Raw genomic sequence first — 24,561 nt, 5'->3', positions numbered from 1 at the left:
AGTGCAGTTTATAACCAATGCATGAACATGAACTCTTACATAGAAACTTGACACATGCAACTTGACTTTTCATAAACTTTCCTTTATTATTTTAATCTTCTTAACACATGTTCATATTATTTAAGCTCGAAATCTTGCACTTGGCACGATGTGCCTTGTCATAACATTTCATAACAAATAGTGTCTTATCATAGAGGTCAAATGCCTTGGTCTTTTCATGCTTTACATGAATGGATACCTCATGGCTCTCCTAAGAACTGTAGGTTCCCCGCTAGTTACCACATCATCTATCAATCCCTTTGACTGAGGTGACTATGTCTTAATCATAACATGGTCTTTCTATATGGTAGTTTGTTTATTTCACCTTCACCGTAACACTCACCCATTAGCTTTAAGTAAAACCTTGCACCGGTATCCTTTCTTAGGAACCTTTTAAGGCCCGTTAACGTAGGGGTTTCCACTCAACTTTAAACATTCCTGAGAAGATAGAGAGTTCCACTGTAGCATTTCCCCGTCTTAGCATTAAGGTCATGATAAAACATGCTTAGACTCTTTTCTTTTTGAAACATGGACCCCAATGCATGAAACATGACATGGCAACTTATTATACTCATGCAACCATGGACAATCCGAAACACATATGAGTCAAATGACCAAGTACATTTCACAATATGGCTTGAAAATATTATAACATACAATCATAGGATGAATACATGTATACGCACATGAATCACCCTTCCACAAACCCAAAACAGATTTGGCTTTCCTTAAAATAGCCTTGGCCGAAACTTCAAATCCTTTAAACATGAGTTTCCATCGTCCCATTTCATATTCATAGGCTTACATACAGTAATGGATCAACAAGCATACATAGCATAGAAATAGGTTAAAGTGAAGATGCTAAATAGGTTGAGGCCGAAACCCTAAACATGACATATTCAAGATATACAATGACATATCATCATCCAAACATGGCATTTCATTCTAATATTACAATTAAATAGGCATGATATCATACAACAAGATTTAATCCAAAGGAGTAACAAACAAAAGTTCACCATACATATAAAAGAGTAATTCAATAATAAGTTGGAAGTTTACTTACAAAAAGTCCGATTGTATAACTTAACAAAAATCTTAAAAAGAACATGCAATACATATTAGAAACCACTAGAGAAACCCTAATCTCAAAGCAAGGGTGGATATGTGTGTGCACTTATATTTTTAGAAAAGCTTTGTAAACCAAACCCTAGAGTCTGAAACCCTAGAGGATTGAACTCTAGCTTTTTGCTTGGTTTATGGTCATGACTTTGCTCCCTCTTTCTCTTCCATGCATTTACAAGTAAAAACTTGAAATGTCCATCTCGGGTTCTTCTTCTCAAGGAGTGAAACCCTAGTTTTTCTTTTTTAAGTGAAATCAAACTCAACCTTTTCAAATCTTGTGTTTCTTTTGTTCAAACCACCGTAGATATCTAGGGTTCATCCTTCCTTGAAGAGACAACCCTAGTTACTAAAGCGAAAGTGTGTGGTTGTGAAGAAAAGCTTAAAAACCAAATGGAAATGGTAGATTTCCTTCTTGGCCGTGTGTTGTGAAGAAAATGGTGGAATGGTTCTCACCTCCTTGAACTCTTTCCCAAGCCGAATGGTGTAGAGTATCCTTCTTGTGATTCTCGACTTAGAAGAAATGAAATGGTGGCGTTTGGTTGGTAAGAAAGTGGTGAGAAAGGGCAAAGAACTTGACAGAAATGGATGGTGCCGAGATCCTTAGAAAGAAAGTGAAGAATAAAGCAAAAAGGCCCCCCTCATTTTCGACTATCCCTTTATATAGGGAACCTTCTATTCCTCTAGAAAGAACCAAAGTCCCTTTACATGTATGCTACTTGGCAAAGCAACTCTTCAACTTCCCCTTAGATGGGATTGCATAGGGAACCCAAAAACCTCCTCCAAGGGTGGCTTGTAGCACCAACTAAAAGCCCTTTCGTCTGTTCCTCAGAATAGCAGTCCTGGCTCTGATGGGTTCTCAACTTCTTCTTTTTCTCTGGCTTGGGACATTGTTAAAGATGACATTGTTGAGATGGCGAAGGATTTTTTTTTGCGGGTCAACCTTTTTCTTCTTTTTCTGGGGCTACAAATTTGGTGTTGAATCTGAAGGTAGAGGAACCTTTGGGTTTTGGTCAATTTCAGCCTAGTAGTCTGTGTTCCGTGGTGTATAAAATAATGACAAAGATTATGGTTGTTAGATGTGCTCCTACTCTTGAAAGAATTATTTCAAAGGAGCAGACAACGTTCATTCCAGGTCGAAGGAGCATGCGCAAGCTATTAAACGAAAGGTGTGAGGGGGTAATGTGATGATAAAAATTGACATGGCAAAAGCTTATGATCGAGTAAATTAGAGGTTCCTTATGGAAGTTTTATGTCGATTGGGGTTTTTTGATAATTGGAGGAACCTTGTTTACAATGCTATTTCCTCCTGGCATTACTCGGTGATGTTGAATGGATGTACAAAGGGTTTTTTTTCAAGCGTCGCGTGGTCTTCGGCAAGGTGCTCCATTATCACCTTATTTTTTTATTTTATCTCAAGAAGTTCTCTCTCTTATGCTATATCATCAATTTAGTTTGGGACGTATAAAACCTTACCATCCGGGTGGAGGCACCCTTATTTCACATTTGCTCTATGTGGATGATATTTTGATTTTTGCAAATGGTGGAAAGATGTCCATAAGGAACCTCATGGAAACTTTGCATCGGTATGAAGACATATCTGGTCAGCTGATTAGCCCGAGTAAGTCTACCATTTTTTTCTCCACTTCCATCTCCATGGTTCGAAAGAATAATCTTAAGATTATTTTCGGTTTTGAAGAGGGTTCTTGGCCTTGTTTGTATTTGGGTATTCCTCTTTATGTGGGGCGGTTGAAAGTTTGTCTATTTGATTATTTTTTGGCGAGGATACCAAAAAAATAAGCAGGGTGGAAAAGCAAGATTTTATCTTTTGGGGGGAAGATCGTTCTTATTAAACATGTGTTGAACAACATGCCTATTCATATGTTATCCATTTTGAAGATGCCAAAAGCTATGTTTGCTACTCTAAATAATTTTTTTTTTTTTTTTTCTGATTTCCTTTGGGGCTCATTGATGGAGTTTCTAAAACGGAAGTGGATTTCATGGAAAGCTTGTTTGTAAGCCAGTGGATGAGGAGCCTTGGTATTAGAGATTTGATGGAGGTGCAAAAATCTCTACTTATGAAATTTGGATGGAAATTATTAACGAGGAGTCTATGTGGGCAGAGTTCTTCTAGGAAAAATACATTGGGTAGGATCACATCTATCAGGTGCTTCATAAGAACAAAGGCTCAAGACTTTGGAAGGGAATAACAGCAGTATTGCCTAGAGTGATTTGAAATTCTAAGTGGATTGTGGGGAATGGACAGGTAAATTTCTGGATGGATAATTAGGTAGGATGTGGTCCTTTGCAAGATTACTATCCAGTGGTAGGGAGTAGCCAATTATCAGTTGCTGCAGTAGTTGATGATAGGGGCCCGAAATTGGATGTTATTCAAGATTTGGTAACACCGGAAGAGCTGCAGAGAATTTGTGAATTGGGTGTGCGGTTCATAATGGGAGGGATGTCTTGGTATGGTAGCACTCTTTGGATGGAAACTTTACAACTAAATCTGCCTAGGATATCTCTAGGCAATGTGGGCAAGTATGTGAATGGAGGAAGTGGCTGTGGCAAGCAAATATTTCCAAACAAAATGTCTTTTTTCTATTGGAGGGCTAAGAAAGGGGTTGTTCCAACTGATGATTGTATTCAATGTTTGGGCATTCTGCTAGCTTCTGAGTGCCACTGTTGTTCCACGCCTCAAATAGAAACGATGCGCCATGTTCTATGTGAGGGGCAGAGTGCTTAAACGGTATGGATTTTCTTTGCGAATTTATGTAAGATATGGCTCCCTTTGATCCGAAATTGGAAGGGTATGCTGGCATTTTGGTGGTAGCAAGCAGAGACTGTTTCTCAAGTGGGGTGGATATGTGGTACTCATCCTATTATTATCTCTTGGGCTTTATGAAGGCTCGATGTTTAGCCAAAATGGAAGATAGTTTTTTTAAGGTTGATGATGTTATACAGATGGTGAAATGTTTAATTCAAGATGCCTCTTGCAATCTAAAAAATTTCCAACATATAAGGAGAGATGACCGTTTGGTGATGGATGGTCTAAATCTTCGGATTGTCCTGCTTCACATAAAAAAATCGATGTTCATTAAATGGGAGATACCAGGAAGGGGAAATGTGAAGCTAAATGTTGATAGGGGAGCTTGTAATAACCCAGGAGACGCAGAGGGTGGAGGTGTCATCCGAGACTCAAATGGCAAGGTTCTAGTAGGTTTTGCACATTCCTATGGTTTTGCAACTAATACTGTTGCCGAATGTCGAGCTTTACTTGATGGTCTTCGGATATGTAAACTTTTGAGAATGCGGGATGTTCTAGTAGAATTGGATTCAACGATTGTCATGAATTGGCTTGCATTTGGAATTTGTAGAATTTGGTTTCTTTGGGATTTTTTGGAGGAGATAAAAGCGCTTGCAAATGAGATCAATGCACAATTTTGACACATTTTTCAGGAAGCTAATATGGTAGTGGACTTCTTGGCAAAGGAAGGTTCGCATGGTGTTAACACAAATTTTGGTTCCGTAGTAGCACATACCCTCTTGCAAGGCCTGATTCGTATGGATTGTTTGGGAATTCCTTTTATTAGAGAGAAATGAGGTCTAGTGTTTTTTTTTTTTAGAGTTTTTTTGTAACCACAGTGTTCCTCCACCATATGTGAGAGTTTTCTTCTAATAAAACTCGGGATAGAGGCCTCTCATGAACAAGGGGCCCTGACTCTTATGAAAAGAAAAAGTGTAGCACCAAAACCGAAACCCTTCTTGCCTCACCTTCCCATTTTGCCCTTCTCTTCTGGTCTAGATACGTTGAACCTAATGGTTGAAAGGTAAAAACACAATTCAAATACTCCTTGGATTCCCTTACCGTGTGCATGGTTGCCATGTGGCAAAATAGAGTGTGGGTTGCTTGATGTGGCTGAAAATCTCTTGATCTACCCTAGGTGATCCTTTGCCTTCCTAAGAAAAAATCTCTTGCCCTTCCCCCATGCAAAACTGTCGGCCTCTCTCTCTCTCTCTCTTTACTTTTTCCTAAATCCTTCTAGAACATGTCCTCTCCTTTTTCCAACCAGATCTCTTGAAACCCTGAAAGTTTCTCTCTTACTCCACACATGTGTCACAAGTGGCATCTGACATAACCTTACTATGGGTGTGTAAGCCTGGTTTGAATGACATCACTCTTCACTCATTCCTTCTAGAAGCTTATGCATGCAAGATGCCTTCTTCCTAGGTTTCTTGCTAGAAAAGATCAAATAGTCCCTCATTGCCATGTGGCAACTTCCTCTATCCTTACAAAACATTTTAGGCCTTCTAATCCAGACTTCCCTTGATGTCCGAATCTCCTTATGGGCCTTAGTGGGCTTCCTTTCACTTTTCCTACCTTAGAACCTTCTAACTATGGGTCCTTATGATCCAAGAATAACGCATACTAAGAGCTTATATTCCCACACTTAGCTCTATTCATCTCTATCCCTAGAAGATTGAGAGACCTTTTTATAATAAGATAAAGAATAAAAGAAACGAGGACTTGGCAAAGTCTGGGTTCTCACAAGGGATAAAGACCAGGCTTTAAAGAAGTGGGTGAAGGATGAACCGCTATTTAAAAAAAAAAAAAGGAGACAAAGAGAGAAAGATATGCCTAGTGTTGGGACCCATTTTCCCATATGGGGGAAAATGCTTTTTGGAACTTATTATATGAAAAATGAATATTTTGGTCTTGTGTTTTAGAAAATGCAAACTATTACTATATTTTAGAACTCTCTTTGTTTATGGATGTCAATGATTGGGACAAGGTTTGGGTAACTTTTTTTTTTTCTATGTATTTTGCAATTACTTACGGCATTGCTTAGATTCTATTTACCTTTTTACTATTTTTAGTTGAACGTTTATCGGATACTGCTACAATATCTAGGAGCATTGAATATTATCTATCATGTACGAGGAGTGTGTAGCCTTGTATTATCATCCCAGTGTCTCAGTCGTTGCCAAATCCCAAGTGGGGGCTAGGGTACCATAGTGTGTGTGTGTGAGAGAGAGAGATGGAAGATAACTCTACAAAAAATATGGGAAAGAAGATCAAAAAGGGTTAACAGAAGGGAGAGTGGAAATTGGGTGAAGCGAAATTCTTGGGTAAAGGAAACTGTTTCAATATGTGTGGATGAGAGAAAAAGTTGAACTCGATTGCAGGGGTGTGAGGGAAGAGGATGTCGGGAGGGAAGGAAGAAAATTCAAAGAGGAAAAAGTGAATATACCTTAAAAATGACGTCATGTGGGGTTGGTCCCCTTAGCTAGGCTCTTTGTGGGCCAGGGACTAGGTCTTGGGCTTAGTCCCTAGATACTACAAGAGGTCCGTCTATCTATAACAAGAATCTGAGTAATAATTCTATCATTTTTTACTTTTTAAAAAGCTCATCTAATTATCTTCCTCAAATGTTTAAGAGAATAAATTTTTACTATTTCAAAAAATAAATAAATAAATAAATTTTTACAAACAAATCACATAAAAGTTTTCTTTCTAGACATATTTTGCATAGAAAAATTCTATTCAAAGATCCTATACTATACAATTATTTTTATTTATTTATTTTGGTATATCGTGTAGCATTGTTGAGAAGCCTTTTAAATAAGCTCGTACAAACAAATTAAGTCCCATAAAGAGAGGAAAAAAAAAAAACTCAAATCGTTTCTCAACGTGAAAACAAATTTATCATCAATCCCAACGTGTCAACGTGTCATATCTCCTCCTACCTCTCTCTTTTGACTCTGCATTCCCCACTGGAGGATTAGATAAGAGAAGCTGAGCGACACAAAAATGGAACCACACAGAATGATACCATGTTGTTGCTCCCTCACTCCATCTTCAGCCTCCATATCCAAATTCATCTCGGACCAACCTTACCTCATCATGCTTGACAAACATTGCACCACCATGAGAGACCTTCGAAAGATTCATGCCAGCCTAATCAAAACTGGACTCTCAAATGACACCATCGCCGCTAGCCGCATTTTGACCTTCTGCGCGTCACCCGCCGGCGACATGAACTACGCATACTTGGTCTTCACTCATATCCAAAATCCCAACATTTTTATATGGAATACCATCATTAGAGGGTTCTCTCAAAGCTCAACTCCACAAAAAGCACTGTTTCTTTTCATTGAAATGCTAATGTCTCCTGTTGAACCTCAAAGGTTGACCTATCCCTCTCTTTTCAAAGCTTACACTCAACTTGGACTAGCCCATGAGGGAGCTCAGCTCCATGGGAGAATTATAAAATTGGGTCTTGAGAGTGATCCATTTATACGAAACTCTATCTTACATATGTACTCAAACGGCGGGTTTCTCAGCGAGGCACGTCGACTGTTTGACGAAGATATTGAGTCCGATGTTGTTGCATGGAATTCCATGATTATTGGTCTCGCTAAATGTGGAGAAATTCACGAGTCCAGGAGGTTATTTGATAGAATACCATCCAGAAATACGGTTTCATGGAACACCATGATTAGTGGTTGTGTTAGGAATGGGATGTTGATGGAGGCATTGGAGCTTTTTTCCAAAATGCAGGAGGAGAATATTGAGCCTAGCGAGTTTACAATGGTAAGCTTGTTAAGTTCCTGTGCTCGTTTAGGAGCACTTAAGCAAGGGGAGTGGGTTCATGATTATATTAAGAAGAAAGATTTTGAGTTGAATATCATTGTTATTACGGCAATAATTGACATGTATTGCAAGTGTGGAAGCATTGAAAAGGCTCTTCAAACTTTTGAGGCCACCCCAAGGAGAGGATTGTCGTGTTGGAACTCAATGATCTTTGGCCTAGCCATGAATGGTTGTGGAGAAGAAGCAATTCATTTATTCTCTAAGCTTCAGTCTACGAATTTGAAACCAGATTATGTTACTTTTCTCGGAGTTCTCACAGCTTGTAATCACTCGGGCATGGTGGATAAAGCGAGTTATTATTTCTCGTTAATGACAAATACATATAAGATCAAGCCATCAATAAAGCACTATAATTGCATGGTTGATGTATTGTGCAGAGCTAGACTATTTGATGAGGCAGAAGAGCTAATAAGAAGCATGCCAGTAAACCCAGATGCCATTATTTGGGGGTCTTTGCTCTCAGCTTGTAGGAATCATGGAAACGTTGAGATGGCCAGGCGGGCAGCAAAGCATGTGATTGAGTTGGATCCAAATGATAGCTGTGGTCATTTGCTAATGTCTAATGTTTATGCTGCCTCCAGTCATTTCGAGGAAGCAATGGGGGAAAGGCTTTCCATGAAGGAGAAGCACATTGAGAAAGAACCAGGATGTAGTTTGATTGAAGTGGATGGAGAAGTTCATGAGTTTGTCTCTGGTGGCAGGCTGCATAACAGAGCGCCTGAGATATACTCTTTGTTAAATGAACTGAGACTGGCATTGCAAGGGATGGAATAGGTCTGATATGAGGCATGTCCATACAAGATTATTGAGCGAACTTATGATAGATGAAGAACTAAAACTACATCGTACTTCTTTCGTTGCCTAGTCTGAGCTTTTGCCCACCGTTTTGAATAATCACCGGAACAAGGCCTATTCACTATTTTGTTTGTCATATTGGCTCAATTGCCAATATCGAAGTTACTGGTTTGGACTTCATTATTTGCTTCTTTATTTTTGTGAAAATGATGTTGGGAGTTGATTGCCTGTGAGAACAATATATTTAAGAAGCCAAGACAAATAAAAATATTTATGGAATTGTAACTTATCTTGAATTTTAGGATCCAAGTTACATTGTAGACAGTTTCACGTTCTGCATTCTCAAGCACAAGTGGAGCTAGGTTGCACAAAGTACACCTATGACCCTCTGTAGACAGGGCCATACTTCTGTGGGTGCGGGGAAGTGTAGGGGTTGCATGTCGTACCGGTGTACACAGGGAGAAGTCTGAGGCTACGTCCAGAGCATAGACCCTTCAACAAAATATTTACACCAACTTCGTGATTTTTTATTTTTTTGTAGTTAATTACCGTAGTGATATGTATAACAGCCAATGCAATATGGATTGGCTGGTGACGCTACCTAGTTACATGAACTTCAAGGTCACCATTACAGTTTCACAATATTTTTTAGTGTTTATGCATGATAGGACATACTGAATTTTGGCAAACAGGTCTAGGTTTTGGACATGGTTCGGCCTGGTGCCCAAGAGTACAACTCAGGGGTCATGGTTCCATTGGTGAGCAAGTTCTGCGGGATCCCATACAAGTCTGAAATATCTGTAAGGGGATGATTACGACCGTTTTGATAATGTTGATTTTGCATAGCTGCAGCAATTTCATCATCATCCAATGGCAGGCGATCAAAAGTGGCATTGATGAATGATGCAGCCATGATCACGACAGGGCCAGAAGCAATGAGTGCACCAACCACACCCCCGCCGACAACCTGTCCTTGAGCACCAGCCAGGTATATTGTCAGGCCGGTGATGCCCGGTGGGGCTGGTGGAGGCAAGATTGATCCAAGCAATGAAAGAATCTCGAACCGACCGTGAAGGGTCACTATTGCACCGGAGGAGGCCGGTTGTCGCAGCGTGACATTGGTGACACATCCACTGCCACTAAGTATGCAAATGCCACGTTGTTTCCTCCTAGCAAAATTGGCCAAACTTTCACTCACATCGCAGCCAGAGCTAACTTCCATGGCATGTGCACGGAGTGCATTGGCACTATCTCGGGTGACAATAATGGGTGGCTTAGGCTTGTTCTTAGAACCAGCTGGTCTCCCACGAGGTCGCCTAATAATGGTCTCCCCCTCAGCTACAGATGAAACTGGTGACACTGCCTTGGGCACTTTGGGAGACATGAACACATCAGAACCAGGCCTGGTGTGATTGCCCCCACTTTCATGTTCTTGGTTTCGATCATTGGTAGTTTTTGACACCAAAGAAGGGACAGTTAGATCTGCGCCTCCAGCCATTTCTGCACCGCGCACAGCAAACTGCTGACAAACAAACAAACAAACAAACAGGAAATTCGCCAAATATGCAGTCTAGATGTGAGTTTAAGTAGTGGTTTCTGCCAATAATTTTATCATAGAAACCCGAAAGAATGACAGGGAATTAGGAGATGGTTAAGTACAGGTAGTTTAGTACCAACCCTGCGCTTTTGTGTATTCATCTCGGTGCCTAATTCCCAACGGATCACGTCTTCATGTCAATTGCCTTCTCCAACAGATACCCATATCGCATATAAATATTCCACCTGGCAAAATCATGATTCCAAGTCATTAAATCGAATCCTGCAGCCTGAATGATCATTTTAACTGCAATTGATGATGAGGAGTAATAGGCCAGCTGTAAGTATTCAAAAGGAACAAGTAAAAAATCTGTACTACCCCGAACAAGAGGAAGGCGATTAATGGTTTTCAAAATATCTGGTACAAAACCCAAGTGAGATTTTAAACAATGAACTATATTCAAACCGTTGATCAGACATCGGTTGCGGGAAGAATCAAACTCAGCCAGTCACAAAACGCATAAACCAATCCCCACATCAACTTAAGCATAGCACAATATTGAGGCAGAGGAAGGACAAGGTCAACCGAACTTCAATGTTTGTACAATTGGACAGAGCCAAAAAAGTATCACAAAAGTTCTTAATTAAGCTGTTGAAACACCCTTTTTGCATGGAAAGAATGGATGATAGGTCCTGTCGATAGGAGAGAATAAAAAGGAAATGTTAGTAGCTACGTTGCCAAGTCTCTTATCTTAGATGCCTTGTCCAAAGAACCACATGGAGTCAAATTATTAAGGCTCTGCCATTGATGTACTTTTGGGACCCCCCATGCCCCATGCGACTGCTGACCCAATTGATATGAATTATTCTGTCGGTTCGGAACTCCACGATGCTGTGACTGCTGCTGACACAATCCAATATAGAAAATGCTAGCAGTCGCTCAAACTTGTCCCGCGAGCTTACGACTAAATCTTACCAATCATGAATTTTATTTTTTTTTTAATTTAAATTTTTACTTAATGATTAAGAAAATGATTAATAATAAAATTACATATTTTTTTTTAATTTTTTTCTTAATGATTAAGAATGTAAAACAAATATTCACAAAAAAATGATAAAAAAAAAACAATTTTCAAATTTGTGCTAGTGATATGCCCATTGGTAAATCCTAGATGGCCCGCTAGACTCTAGCACCATCCATCGTATATATTATTCTGTTGGTTATTATAGGGGTCAAATCAGCAGTTTATAATTTAGTCTTGGGATAAGATCGAAAATTAAGCTAAGAGATAAAGCCAATAAGATATAGGACAAGAGACCTAGACTTCTAAAAGGAATCAGACTCAGACTTCTAAAAGGAAAATGTTTTACAGGATAAGTTGAACCTAATCACTCCAAGGAAATAGACCTCAATATAAGGTGGAAACTCTCAACAAATTCTACACACGAAATCTGTCCACAGAAGCTCCCTATGTACGACTTCTCTAACGCCTAGGCTGAATTCCTCCATTGCATGCGAGGCTATGAGAAATTGTAAAATTATCCATTATAGTGGATTTTGCCCCCAAACAACCTGTGGGCATAGGTATTATGTCAAACCATATAAATCTTTATGTCTCTCTTTATTACTTTTATTCGCTTATTTATTATTTCATTTATGGATGAACGCGAAGAACACTCGAAGCCCCAATGATCATCGTGGGCCGAAAATAATCCTTTCCACCCTTCCAATCTCTTAAGCAAATTAAAGACTTAACAGTTGGCACTGTTTATGGGATCAATTTATTTTTAACACTAGAAATGGGTGTAGGAGAGTTCCATAGCTCATGAGATTGCCTTGAGTCAGATAAGCTTTCCCTATCAAATCAACTATATTCTTGTTATTTTTTGTTTCATTAATACTTTTATGCAACAAGAAAGAAAAAGAAGGAGAGTGTGTACAGTAGACATGCACTATGCTTGTAAGCCACACGTGTAAAAATAAAATAAAATAAATGAGAGGGAGATTAAACTAGTGGAGTGCATGTGAAAAATGCACTATGCATGCTATGCATAGCTTGCGTAACTGGTGCAGGGGGTGCACCTAGTTTTTTCTCTTTTCATTGTGCAGATCTTTGGACTTGTAGTCACCACCCCCATAGTGCTATGGGGTCTAGTGCTAGCCACCCCTCATATGGAGGAGATGGCACGATGGAAGATCCTTCCACCAGTTGCTCACCGCAAGCGGTGAGCTGTGCACACCTTGCACGAGGTGGGTAGAGACCAATGAGTTGCTGGAAGCGCACACATCGACCTCCGTGAGCTATCAAAGCCACCACCAACCACACCACCAGGGATTTTTGCTGCTAGCGTACGTGGTAGTTCCTTGACGTCAAAAGCTGTTTCATCAGGCACATCGTCACAAGTAGATGATGCACGTTCCCGTTAGACCCAAAGGTCCAGCCACTGATCACCACCTAGCTCATCAGAGCTTTCTATCGCTAGTAAGAAGGTCTCTTGCGCCTAAAATTTGATTCAAACTAGTGAACCAAAAATTTATGGCAGTTTTACCTGCAAGTATACAGGTATTGTAGTACCTAATAGGGTCAAATTTATAGGGACTGACTTATATGATAAGGAAAATAAACTCAAACAATGATAAGAAATTACTAAAAGGAACGTGCAATCGACTAGAAGAGAAAATTACTGAGATAAAGATTTTTAAAGTAACAGAATGAAACTAAAATGATAAAATAAATCGATATAGCGAAAGACTAAGGTTTTGAGGATCCGTATAATAATTTAGAATATTGTTTCCGTTCAATTTATTTCAATTAAATTAGAATAATGATTCTATTTAATTGGAAGATTTAACATTTAAGGTCAAGAAAAATAGTTACTAATGATTTAGCAGAATGATTGGTGATTATAACATTCACAAACTCATTTGAATATCACAAGGATTTTTTCAAGGATTTAATGTATTTGAAAATCACAATAAATCATGATAAATATATAGATAATCAAAATATCCAATAATAAAACCATTCAATCAATCAACTCACAATAGAAATTCTTTTGTTGATCCAAAAACAATGCTTAAATCATTAAACTTCACCTCTAACCTTAGTTCAAAAATTTAGCCAACCATGCTCATCACAAGAGCTATGGAAATCAAATGAACATTCTCCATGATAAAACTAAAATAAAATACCAAATCAACACTAGAAAAATAAGCGAGAGCATAAAAAAAAAAAGTGAATAGAAAATACAACCCAAAAGAACTCCCCTGCGTCTCACTCAAAAGCCCATTCGAAAAATAAAATTTTCTCTTCCTGTAAATCAGCATCAAATAAAAAAGAACCTCTCTCGCAGTCCAGTGTGATTTTTCTGTCTGGGTCTGTAAGTCTCCTCCTGCATTCCCCTTTGGCCTGTGCATGCTCGTGTGGCTGCCTCCAAAGCAAGGAAGCTCCTGCTACGTCCCTTCAGTCTGTAACCCAAAATGAAAACCAAAGCACTCTCCCTCATTTTTTTTTGTGTCATTCCCCAGTCCTCCCAAAACCAAAAAGTAATATCTCCCCAGTAGCTCGTCCTCTAACAGAATAGAATAATGCTACATACAGTCACTTTTGCGTACTCCCTGCGCACTCCACTGATATGATTGGCTGGATTAATTTGTTTTTAGTATACAACCAATCATATCATTGGAGTGTACAAAGGAGTCCACAAAAATGACTGCACATAGAATTTTTGAACATAATAATGCCACCTTTTTTCTCTAAGTCCCTCTTGTCCAGTCTAACCTCTCTAGGAGAAATAATGAAGTCCCCCACTTTCTCTGAAAAGCTCATCATTTTCTGCTACCTTTCCTATCGAAAGTCAACCCATAACCCAAAAAGAAATAAATCTCTCCTCCTTTCAGTCCCTACGCTCGAGAAAATCTCTTCTGCACCCAAAAAGCTCATTGGCCCCCTTTCCTTTTGTGAAAAATAATCTCTAGCCTTTTTGTTTTTTAGTCTAGTGTCCCTCTGTTTCAGTGTATATTGTTTGTGAGATAGAGAGCCCCTCAGTTCGTGTAGAGCACCTGCAGCTCCCAAAGTCTTTCTTTGCTACATGTGTTCCATAAAACCCAAAAAAGATCCCTCCCTTGCCGCTCATTTAAATAGAAAACCAAAAATAAATTTAAAGGAAGAATAGAATATAAAAAATGTATTGTGCATGTGAAGAAATATTGTCCAATAAATCATAGGTTACAAAATTAAACATAAATCATGATAATAATAAATTTAATCACAACTCAGATTTATACATATTAAACATTTTTCCATCTAAAACCAATAATAATATCATAAACTAATTAAAATGTATTGGTTCTAAATGTATGAAATATACAATATTTCAGCTCAATCAAGGTCCCCAACCCTAGAGGTTTTTTTCGCCGCCGTACCTCACCCCAACCATCAACGTTCGACACAAGAGCTGCTCAATGCCTCTACACCATTGCAAGTATGCCTCCTATCGTGAAGCTTAGCTCAACCGTACGCCCCTTAGGACGTTGCAAGCTGGATGGAGGGCACAACATTTGAACCACTGACGGTGGTTTCTCTCGCCGACAAGTAAGTTCTTTGTCATGGAGGCTCATTTCAATAGTTTCTTGGCAGTGTGTTTCTGTACCCTCATGATAGCCTCGAGCTTGTGAAACCCATTGTGGCCACTACCACAACCACTACCGCCTGCCAGCATCTCCTGGCACCATCAGAGGTTGCCACATCTTGTTGTATGGTGTCATGCGACTTCATTCCCGGCAAACTTAGAAACTGTCGTGGACAGCATATGGCCCACTGGAAGTCTTTGTTGCCCAACCTTGAAAGTCCCCGCCAGTAGCTCGTGAGCTAAGTGAAGCTGCCGACGACCACCACATGGCCACCGATGCTTTCTGTCACTGACGATCCATGGCTTAAAAAGATAAGATCTTCAAACCAAAACATCACATGGTCTAAAAATGTGTCCTAAGGCAGATCCAAGCTTTAAACTCAAAATCACATGACTAAAAATCAACCAAAACATGGATCTAGCCAAAAACATTAAACCTTTGGCCAAACCAAGTATCCTCTTGCATAAAATATCATATCCTTGAAACTAACATAAAAGATTTTCAAACTACATCATATATAAAAGGCTTATGATCCTTAAATAAATATATCAAAGCCATTGGAGTAAAATTAAACCACAAAAGATCTAAACTTTCTTAAAATAGAAACTGTTTATCCTCTTCCAGTTTCTACGATTCTAGATCTAAGAAAGTTTTTCATCAAAAGTTTAATCATGCAACAAATCCCCAACCAATATTCATATACACATGTTGACACCACTCCATAAAAATTTTGGGCCCATGAGGCTTTGCTTGATCTTATTCCTTGCCGCCACCAACGTTTGACATAAGAGCTACTCAACACCTCTCCGCCGCTGGAAGTACGCCTCTTGCTGTGAACCTCAATCCAGTTGTATGCACCCCCACAGCTCTACGCTGAAAGTGGTGGAAGGACAACTCTTTGACTCAGGAGATCCTCTAAAGGATCAAATAAGATCTCTCACCTTTTGTCTGTTATTTTTATTTTACTAACATCTAACATCTGCCAAATATGAAAGGGGTATATGCAAATACATGACAAACACCGTACACGTTGGAAGTACATGCATGCATGCCTTACCAACTACATGCACATACCTCTAGTGGGCAATGACCAGACAGTAACAAGCCTCACCCAGTACAGCATCTTGCTGCCCAGTGGCGACCAATGTTTCACGCCACAAATTGAAAAGGTCGCTGCCATAACTTTTGCTCGACCAGATAAGTCTTTCTCGAATACAGTTCCTTGCGCCCACAACGTGCCCAGGAAGCTAGCTTGCCACGCTTTGGTAACCAACAAATCTAGGTGGACAACACTCATAGAAAGCTAGCTCGACATCCTAATGGCAAGCAACGAACCCCTTGCATTAGGTAGATGAGGAGCTCCTCAGCCGGTCATGAAATGAGGCTAGCTCACCCGTGAGAAGCAATAAGTACACCAACGAGTTCACCTCATATGGGTAACCTCGGGCGAGCATGGGGCTTTCCTACAGTTGCCTTTCTCTTTTGTGCATGGCCATGGTCAAGAGTACATCCTCAAGTTCACTAACAATCATAAATACTTGAACAAAAACACAGGCAAAGCAAAGAGGATAGGCAAAAGGAAAAATCACAAAAAAAGTAATAATCAAATATGAACAACTTCTATTATGCAAAAAATTGTCAGCATCAAAAAATCTCAGTGAATTGAGAATAGCAGCTAAATTGCTCTGTAGTACAATCGAACATGGAGATAAGAATAATGCACTTTATTTGCTCTGGCATCTAGGCTCAACCATGAGTCCTGGTTCATACAAGCAAAGCATCACCTAGATCATCCTGGTTTGTTTCTTTCAAACTTGCTATTATAATTTCATTTTTACTAACAAATTGGGTTTTTGGAGATTTGTCCTGTAGAAACTCCTTGAGGTTCCATGAGAATCTGAGTGGCTACACGCCTTGGGAATATACTTCACTGGAATCACCTGTGAGGTGTGGAGCACCGGCTACAAAGCCCTTCCCAGGCGCCACGGAGGCTTCTTAGTTGGTTTTAGAACTCTTGGTATCGTGGGTATCAATGGCCTTAAACAATGCCAAAGCATGGCTACCAGCGGGCATCACTCGTATCTCACTAGCTTTCACCACACTCTAGTGAAATGGCTCAGGTTTACATATCTCAAACTTGTAATTTATATTACATTGACCTATGTGGTTTTTGGTGAAAACCTCTCAGGGAAGTCAAACTCAACCTCCTTCCACAACAGTGTGGTTGAGTATCCTCTCAAACACCAAAGTCGAGTCCCTAGACTCATGGTGAACAACAACCCTCAAACACCAAAGTTGAGTTCCTAGACTCACGGTGAACAACACCCCTCAAACACCAAAGTTGAATCCATAGACTCGCAGTGAACAATGGCCCCCAAACACAAAAGTCGAGTCCTTAAACTCACGGTAAACAACGACCACATCAAAGTCAAGTTCCTAGACTCATTGTGAACAACGGCCCTTAAACTAACAAAGTTTAAGTCCAAAAACTCGCGGTGAAAAGAGCATGGAGGTCAAAAGACTCTGCAACTTTCAAACACCAAAGTCGAGCCCAAAGACTTACGGTGATGAAATGGGCCCACAAGTCAATAGGCTTATTGACCCTCGCACAATGCCTTCTCCAACAAATGTTGAGTGTTTACACTCTCGTGCTATAATTGCTGCCAGCAGGTTATCTTCGGGAACGAACCTTCAAACTCTACAACTGACTAGGATGGACCAAGGGAGTCAATGAGCTTCCTGACTACTTCAGTGCAGTTTTGCAGGTTCCGTTCCAGTTTTAATAGTATTAGTATATATATTAATATTAGTTATAGTGATTAGAATAACTATGTATTAGTATTTGTTATAGAGATTTTAATTTATTTTAAATATATCATTGATAGTGATAGTATTACTGTTACTATATCATTATTTCATATATAATTATTTAGTATTGTGATTTATATGGTAATTTATATATAGACTTAAAATATAATACTAATAGTAATATAGTATTATAATATTAGTATTACACCGTAAAATGTAAATTGTAATTAATATACATTATATACTAATTTATATTAATATTACTAATTTACTAATGCTATTATCAAAAAGAATATATTGAGAATTTATTAGGTCATAAAATGTTAATAATATATATATTTTATGATTAAAGCATATGATAAAATAAATTTTCATATTTAATATTAAGATTTTATGTTATAAATTATAATAACATTGTTTTATATATAATTATAATTTATACTATTATATATAATATATATAATATAAAAAATATTATATATAATATTAAAAAATTAATTTAAAATATATAATATAGCGAATTGGTCCAACTTGGCCAGTTTTGGAACAAAGGGAACAAGTCCCGGACCAGGTCCAAACAGGACCCATTCCACCGGTTCGGGCTGGTCTGGTCTAGTTTCCTGGTTAATTTTTACACCCCTAGAAACATCCATAAGCTAAAGTTTTTGATTTTTGTTGCAATTCTTCCAATTTCAAAACTCATGATTAAAACAAAACTTTGTTCTAATATATTCATAACACATTACTAGAAACATTAACCATGCTTTGAATCATTAAGCAAAAGTCATCAAAATGACAAAACAACACTTGGAGCATATGGCTTCATACTAAGTCCAGAAATAGAATTTTGACTCTTAACTAGTTTCAATCAACCACTTAATTCATGGCTTAAAAAGATTAGATCTTCAAACCAAAACTTCACATGGTTTAAAAACGGTGTCTTAAAATAGATACAAACTTTAAACTTAAAATCATATGGCTAAAAATCAATCAAAACATGGATCTAGGCATAAATATCAATCATTTGGCCTAACCGAATATCCTTTTGCATAAAAGTTCATATCTTTGAAATTAACACAAAAAATCTTTAAACTAACATCCTAACATGTATATATAAGAGGCTTAGTGTGACGCCCCCAATTCTCCACGTACGGACACGGGGAAATCGAAACATCCGGATGGTGAGATCACGGGTCACCATCCTATCGCCAAGTGCCAAGTGTGTGTATAAGCAATAATGTGCAAGAAGAAACACGCAGCGGATAGCAAGGTCATAAACTAAGTACCAGAATTTTTTCTATATTTAATACAAAGCCGTTCAAAACATACATAATAAAATATTACAAACTACAAATATTACAAACTAAGTACCAGCTATAAGACATAAACTCCAACTCAATACTCCGGCGGAGCCGCCTCCTCGGGTTCAGCCTCCTCATCCTCGTCGATCTCTGCATCAAAATCTACGGTACCAAAAATGGTGCCACAGGTAAGTAAAATCCAAACGGCACTAGATAAAAAGCATATTAAAACTCAAACAATATGTATAAAAGAATGCAAATGCACATGACTCGTAAACCACATTTTTCCACGCACGCCAAAAATCCCATTTGGCCCCACAAACGTGTTACTTTTCCAACTCACGCCAAAAGTCTCGTTTGGCTCAAATCCAACTCATATCAATAACCAATTAATCCGAATGCACCATGACCTCCCCTAGGGGTCATCCGCACACCCTGGCTCCTGTGTCACACCGTAGGTAACGACCACACGTATGACACCTACATGAGTGATGTCCAGTTCCGCGCCCCGCGCATTCGTACTCAAGCATCCTCTAGCCCTCGCCAGCGAAGGGCCACGGAGTCGGTACGAGAGCGTTACCATCCCGCCCACTCCCGTTGTCGCCCAGCAACAACTCAGGGGATATCACTCAGTATATTATGCTCTCGAATGAACAGAGGAGCTCCACCGAGATAATACCTCATCTCGGCTTGGGGTCGTGATACACAAGCACCAGAAAATCCATTTATGCCAATAAAGCAGGATTTTCTCAATTTAATAAAATGCACGTGCATGCACCATGTAAATGCAACCTCAAGGCACAAAACAACCAACCAATCACAAACAACAAAACCAAGCAACTCCATCCTCAATCCATCCGACCCCCGAACTCGTCTGACTCAGTCCGGAATCAACCAACCAGCAGTCAAATAATTATTGTAAGAGCAAAATATATTTAAATCTAAAAGTAGAGTTTGAAAAATACTTACAGCACTATAAGGTATTTTTTGAAAGCTTACGACGTTACAAATGGCAGAGAAAAAGTAACGTAACAGTGTATTTTACACTGTGGCCATGGGTAGTAAATTACCCACTTTCGAACGGGGGCAAACCAAGACACAAAATTGATAGGGAATGGCCTTGAGATATTTATGAAGCTAAAGAAAGTGAGCTTTGGTCGTGGGTAGCGGTGAAAACGGCGGTGGAAGCGAAAAAAGGCCAAATCAGAGTTGAGCTCGTGGGAGCTGCTTCAGCAATAGATCAAGGTCGGAAATGGGTGGGTTAGGACGATAAGAGGTAGGGGATGAAGTGGTGAAGAGGTGGTGGCCGGAGGTGGAGCGACAGCGCTGGAAAAGCACAAAAACCGTGCGGCTTGGAGAAGCTTGTGGCGGCTAACGGTGGCTCGGATGGAGGTGAAACTTGGTAGGGATGTTCACTGGTTGGAGGGGAAGAAAAATGGGTGGGTGGTGTCAGCCACGTAGCTAGTGAGTGGCAGTTCTGGGCTGAGGAAGCAACCGGCGACAGAGAGAGAAGGGAGAGCTGGTGCTGTGACTTCCAGTCATGCGTGGCGGCTAACGGCTGCACGGGTTGGCCTGAAAATTGAGGGAGGTGATCACTGGCTGGAGGGGAGTCGACGGGTGGGGCAGTGCACTGCACGGCGGCGAACTGGGTGGTGGAAGAAACGGACGGAAAAAGGGGGGGCTGGGTCGTGCGCACGGGAAGGAGGAAGAAGAAAGAAAGAAAAAGGAAAAAGGGAAAGAAAAAGAAAAGAAAAAAGAAAAAAGGGAAAAAAAATGAAGGAAAAGAAATGAGTTACAGTCCTCACTTCCGGATTCCAAAAACTAATCCACCGAAAACGATTTTAAAAATATAAAATGATTAAAATAAATCAAACACCACATCAAATAAAATAAAACCAATTAAAATATAATAATTTAAAATAAAAGAACTACTATATTAATTAAATTAAAAAAAACCCCTTCAGTGAAAATACAGGTAAAAACGGGTTATCACACTTAGTATCCTCAAATAAAAATATCAAAACAATTGGAATAAGATTAGGCCACAAAAGATCTAAACTTTCTTGAAATAGAAACTGTTTTTTCTCTTCCAGTTTTTAAGTTTTTAGATCTAAGAAAATATTTAATAAAAAGCTTTAATCATGCAAAAAATCCTCAACTCATAATCATATACACATGTTAATAATACTCCACAAGCATTTCATATCAAGATTTGTTTATTAGTTTGGTCAAAAACTCCAAAATATAGCACACTATCTAATTTATGGCCCAGAATAACCTTTCTCGGTTTAAAACAATTTGTGACTGATCAAATGAGCTTAAAATAGAACAAAAAAGATTTTCACGTAAACTAAACTAAAAAAGGAACACCTTCAAGGAAACCATTTGGAGAAAACCGTTTAGGGTTTGGAGGTCAACTTTAGGGTTTGGAGAAAACCGTTTAGGGTTAAAGTTTCAATCTTGTTTTTGGGTTTCAGTTGGATTCCAACCAGTTAGGGTTTTGCTTGGATTGAAACCCTCTTTGGTTCTGCACAATCTAGTTGGTTGGATGGAATAAGGTTTTGCTTAGGTGGCATGATCTCACACTTTGATTCCTTCAAAATCCATCCAATAGTTCCTCTTCGTGCCAATTGTCCAAATAAAACTTTTCTAACCTAATTTAGACATTCTATACTGTGATTTTGAAAATATTGCACTTGGTGCGCTTATCGAGGTTACTATTTATTCCAAAATGTAAACAATAAACTTTGCATTGTAAAATTCTAAATATTCATACAAACCTTTTAGTGCAATTTGTTTATTGAAATTCAACCATGAAGTTCCTCTAAAATTAAAAACACAGTTTCAAACAGGCATTTCAGCCAAAATTAGAAAATGAGATTATTATGCCATAAAATCATAAATAATCAACTAATTCTAATGGCGTAAGTTATAACATATTTTGACACTTCTAACTACCTTAAATAATAAAAATTGCACTTATGACACCATAATGAGTGATAACTCTAACTATGCTGATAGACTAAAATCTACGTGATTAGTTGATTCGTGAAAACTTACGAGATTTTCACGAGATTTCTAAAGTCTACAAAAATTTCACTATTGAATTTCTACCTGGTTGTTACAGCATAAATCCCTATGTCTCTCTTTATTTACTTATATTCTCTTATTTATTTTTTATTTTATGGATGAACATGAAAAACACCGTATCGAAACACGAATCAACATCGTGGGCTGAGAATAATCATTTCCTCCCTTCCATTCTGTTGTGCAAGTTAAGGCATTAGCAACTACTTTCCATTACTATGTAAAATGTCCTGTCTTGAACAAAAGATATGGTTGTTGATGCAGGTCCAACGTCCCAAGAAAACGTTAATTATGAAGCAAAAACTTCAATTTAATACACACAAACCTACACAAAGTTCAAAGAAGCAACATGTCCACGAACGCACACTCACATGTAACTGTTAACCAAGAAAACACTTAAGAATATTTTGATTGAAAGAAGAAAAAGCACGTGTAATTCGGAGTAGTCATTAAAATTTGAAGGAAAATATTACAGTTACAAAGATTATATATAAATAATATTATAAATTAATATGGCTTGATGTGGTTCGTCAAATTGTAAGTTACATTTTTTGTAAAGTAAATTTAACAGATAAGATGAAGCTATATCAATTTATAGAATTGTTTTATGCGATTCTTTTATAGATATAGCAGTATTCAAAATCAAAAGCTTTTACGCATAAGAAGCAAATGACATCGTACTTACTTACACAAAGGAAGGTAATCAGCAATCTATCCTTTCTCTCTCTTTAGAAGTCATTGCCCAAATTAGACCACGAGTGAATCATGTATGGTATGTCCCGTATTATGCTTTAACATAAAATTAGTGGCATGTCACAAGGTAACGCCAGTGTCTCTCGTGCAGAGAGTTTTAAAATAGAGACAGGTGTTAATTGACAATTTGAAAATATTACTTTTTGTACTTTTGGTGCACCTAGTATAAACAACTCCATAAATCAAACTAATACATGCTTAAACAACTCCCTTGGCACATGGGTTGGGCATGTGCAAGACATTAAGGCCCATTCTGATCCAACTTCATTCTCCTGTGGCCCTAGGATTGCAAAAGGAGCTTAGCCCACGAATTATTCCAACTAAAGTAAGGTGAATGAGAAGCACGGACAAACCATTCATTTTCTAATGATGAGCATGAAAAGTGGCAACATCGATCATCTACTATTGAGGTGCCACCCGAGGAGCCACTTTGTATTAATGGTAGCACCCTAGACCCCATGCCACATTAAAGGCCCTAACTGGGGCTACTATGGGGGGTGGCATGAATCCCCTGACACAGTACAAAATGTCCCCCACCTCATACAAAAACCACAACCCAGGTACGAAAAAAAATTCTCTCTAAACTTGACTATTCCCCTACTTTGGTATCAAAAGTTCCCCGGACCATGACTGAGCCACCCATTTTTTTCTATGTTTGCAGGAAGGAAGACCTTGACCTAGGTTGCTAGAACCTTGTCTAGGCGAACGAAACATGATGTTAACAGTGGCTCTGTCCGTGGGATTCATATAGATGTAATGTGTCCTTCACATGTTGGCGACAACCGGTTCTCATAAAACCTGAGGTTAGAAACCTTAACAGAAGACATGGAAGCACGCTTTGCAAAGATGGAACAACTGATGAAGATAGATAGAGATGCATAGAAACACTTCAGAAGGAGAATGAAGCTCTATGGGTAAGCACTACCAAGCTACCTGGAGACACTAAGCCCAGTTACAATAGACAAGACGAGTCGTGAGGAGTAGAAGGGACGGATGTCAATAGTGAAGAGAAGAGAAAGATGCAATATGAATTACATGACCTCATGGGCAAATACGAGGAGAAGGCTAAAAGGATGGGAGCCTCGTCCTTGGTAGACCAGATGCTCACTAGCACGAAGTTGCCTTATGGTGCAGAAGTGATGGCCTTACCACTGCTACCGAAGTTCAAGGTTCCCTAGATAGACTTGTATGATGAATCCAAGGATCCTTTTGAGCACCTGGATACTTTTAAGGTCTGTATGACCCTACACTAGTTCCCTAGGGAGATCACTTGCAGGGCCTTCCCTTTGAACTAGAAGGGTGCATCACAGGCATGGTTTGTATCCGTAGCACCAAATTCAATCTATATAATGTGAACCTCAATCGACTCGCTTAGAGAACCAACAATAATATTGGAAAAAAAAACCTAAGAAAGCCAAACTCAAGTCGATGGATGGAGAATCTAGACCCGTTGAGAACTCGTTTCAAGAACCTAGATTATATTAAAATTTAGACTCGTTGAAGAACCCGTCTCAAGAACCCAAATTACAAAGGAGGAACGGCACAAAGGTTGTGATTTAGCTTTGATAAGTTTAAACGTTCAATCAAGAACAAGAGGAGATAAACTCAACTCACAATGAATAAAATTCATCAATTTCAATAATGTCTAACCTGCTCAAATGAGGCTACAAGTAATTTAAATAAACAATCCCTAAAAACCCTAGTGAATAGTGCGGCGGTACTATAGCGTGAATAGCGCCACGCTACAATACTTCTAAAACCCTAGTTTAAATAAAATAATAACTTTTCAAATAAGCCCTTGGCCAAAATACAAGGCCTTCCCAAAAGCCCTA

The 24,561-nt window shown here is 38.8% G+C and overlaps 2 protein-coding genes and 1 pseudogene across 2 annotated transcripts; 2 read left to right on the top strand and 1 right to left on the bottom strand.

Moving 5' to 3' along the window:
- The window catches only part of LOC122304735, a 65,882-nt pseudogene extending 61,975 nt beyond the window's left edge, over positions 1-3,907 (top strand).
- A 2,997-nt stretch (positions 3,908-6,904) lies between these two features.
- Positions 6,905-8,907, top strand: LOC122304124 (pentatricopeptide repeat-containing protein At2g42920, chloroplastic). The gene has a single exon (XM_043116204.1). It carries the CDS (start codon positions 6,974-6,976, stop codon positions 8,588-8,590), a length of 1,617 nt encoding a protein of 538 aa, XP_042972138.1. The 5' UTR covers positions 6,905-6,973; the 3' UTR covers positions 8,591-8,907.
- A 398-nt stretch (positions 8,908-9,305) lies between these two features.
- LOC122304125 (AT-hook motif nuclear-localized protein 16) lies at positions 9,306-10,929 on the bottom strand. Its single transcript, XM_043116205.1, has 3 exons — positions 10,614-10,929; positions 10,289-10,393; positions 9,306-10,111 (listed from the first exon to the last, which is right to left on the bottom strand). The coding sequence occupies exon 3, from the start codon at positions 10,107-10,109 to the stop codon at positions 9,306-9,308; it is 804 nt and encodes a 267-aa protein (XP_042972139.1). The 5' UTR covers positions 10,110-10,111; positions 10,289-10,393; positions 10,614-10,929.
- Between the last annotated feature and the right edge of the window lie 13,632 nt (positions 10,930-24,561).

Source organism: Carya illinoinensis, chromosome 3 (assembly GCF_018687715.1).
Source record: "Carya illinoinensis cultivar Pawnee chromosome 3, C.illinoinensisPawnee_v1, whole genome shotgun sequence".
NCBI lineage: Eukaryota > Viridiplantae > Streptophyta > Magnoliopsida > Fagales > Juglandaceae > Carya > Carya illinoinensis.
This window is presented reverse-complemented; position numbering and strand designations above follow the sequence as displayed.

Bases quoted from the DNA above. Each gene is read 5' to 3' on its own strand.
- LOC122304125 (XM_043116205.1), bottom strand. From the start codon at position 10,109: ATGGCTGGAGGCGCAGATCTAACTGTCCCTTCTTTGGTGTCAAAAACT.
- LOC122304124 (XM_043116204.1), top strand. From the start codon at position 6,974: ATGGAACCACACAGAATGATACCATGTTGTTGCTCCCTCACTCCATCT.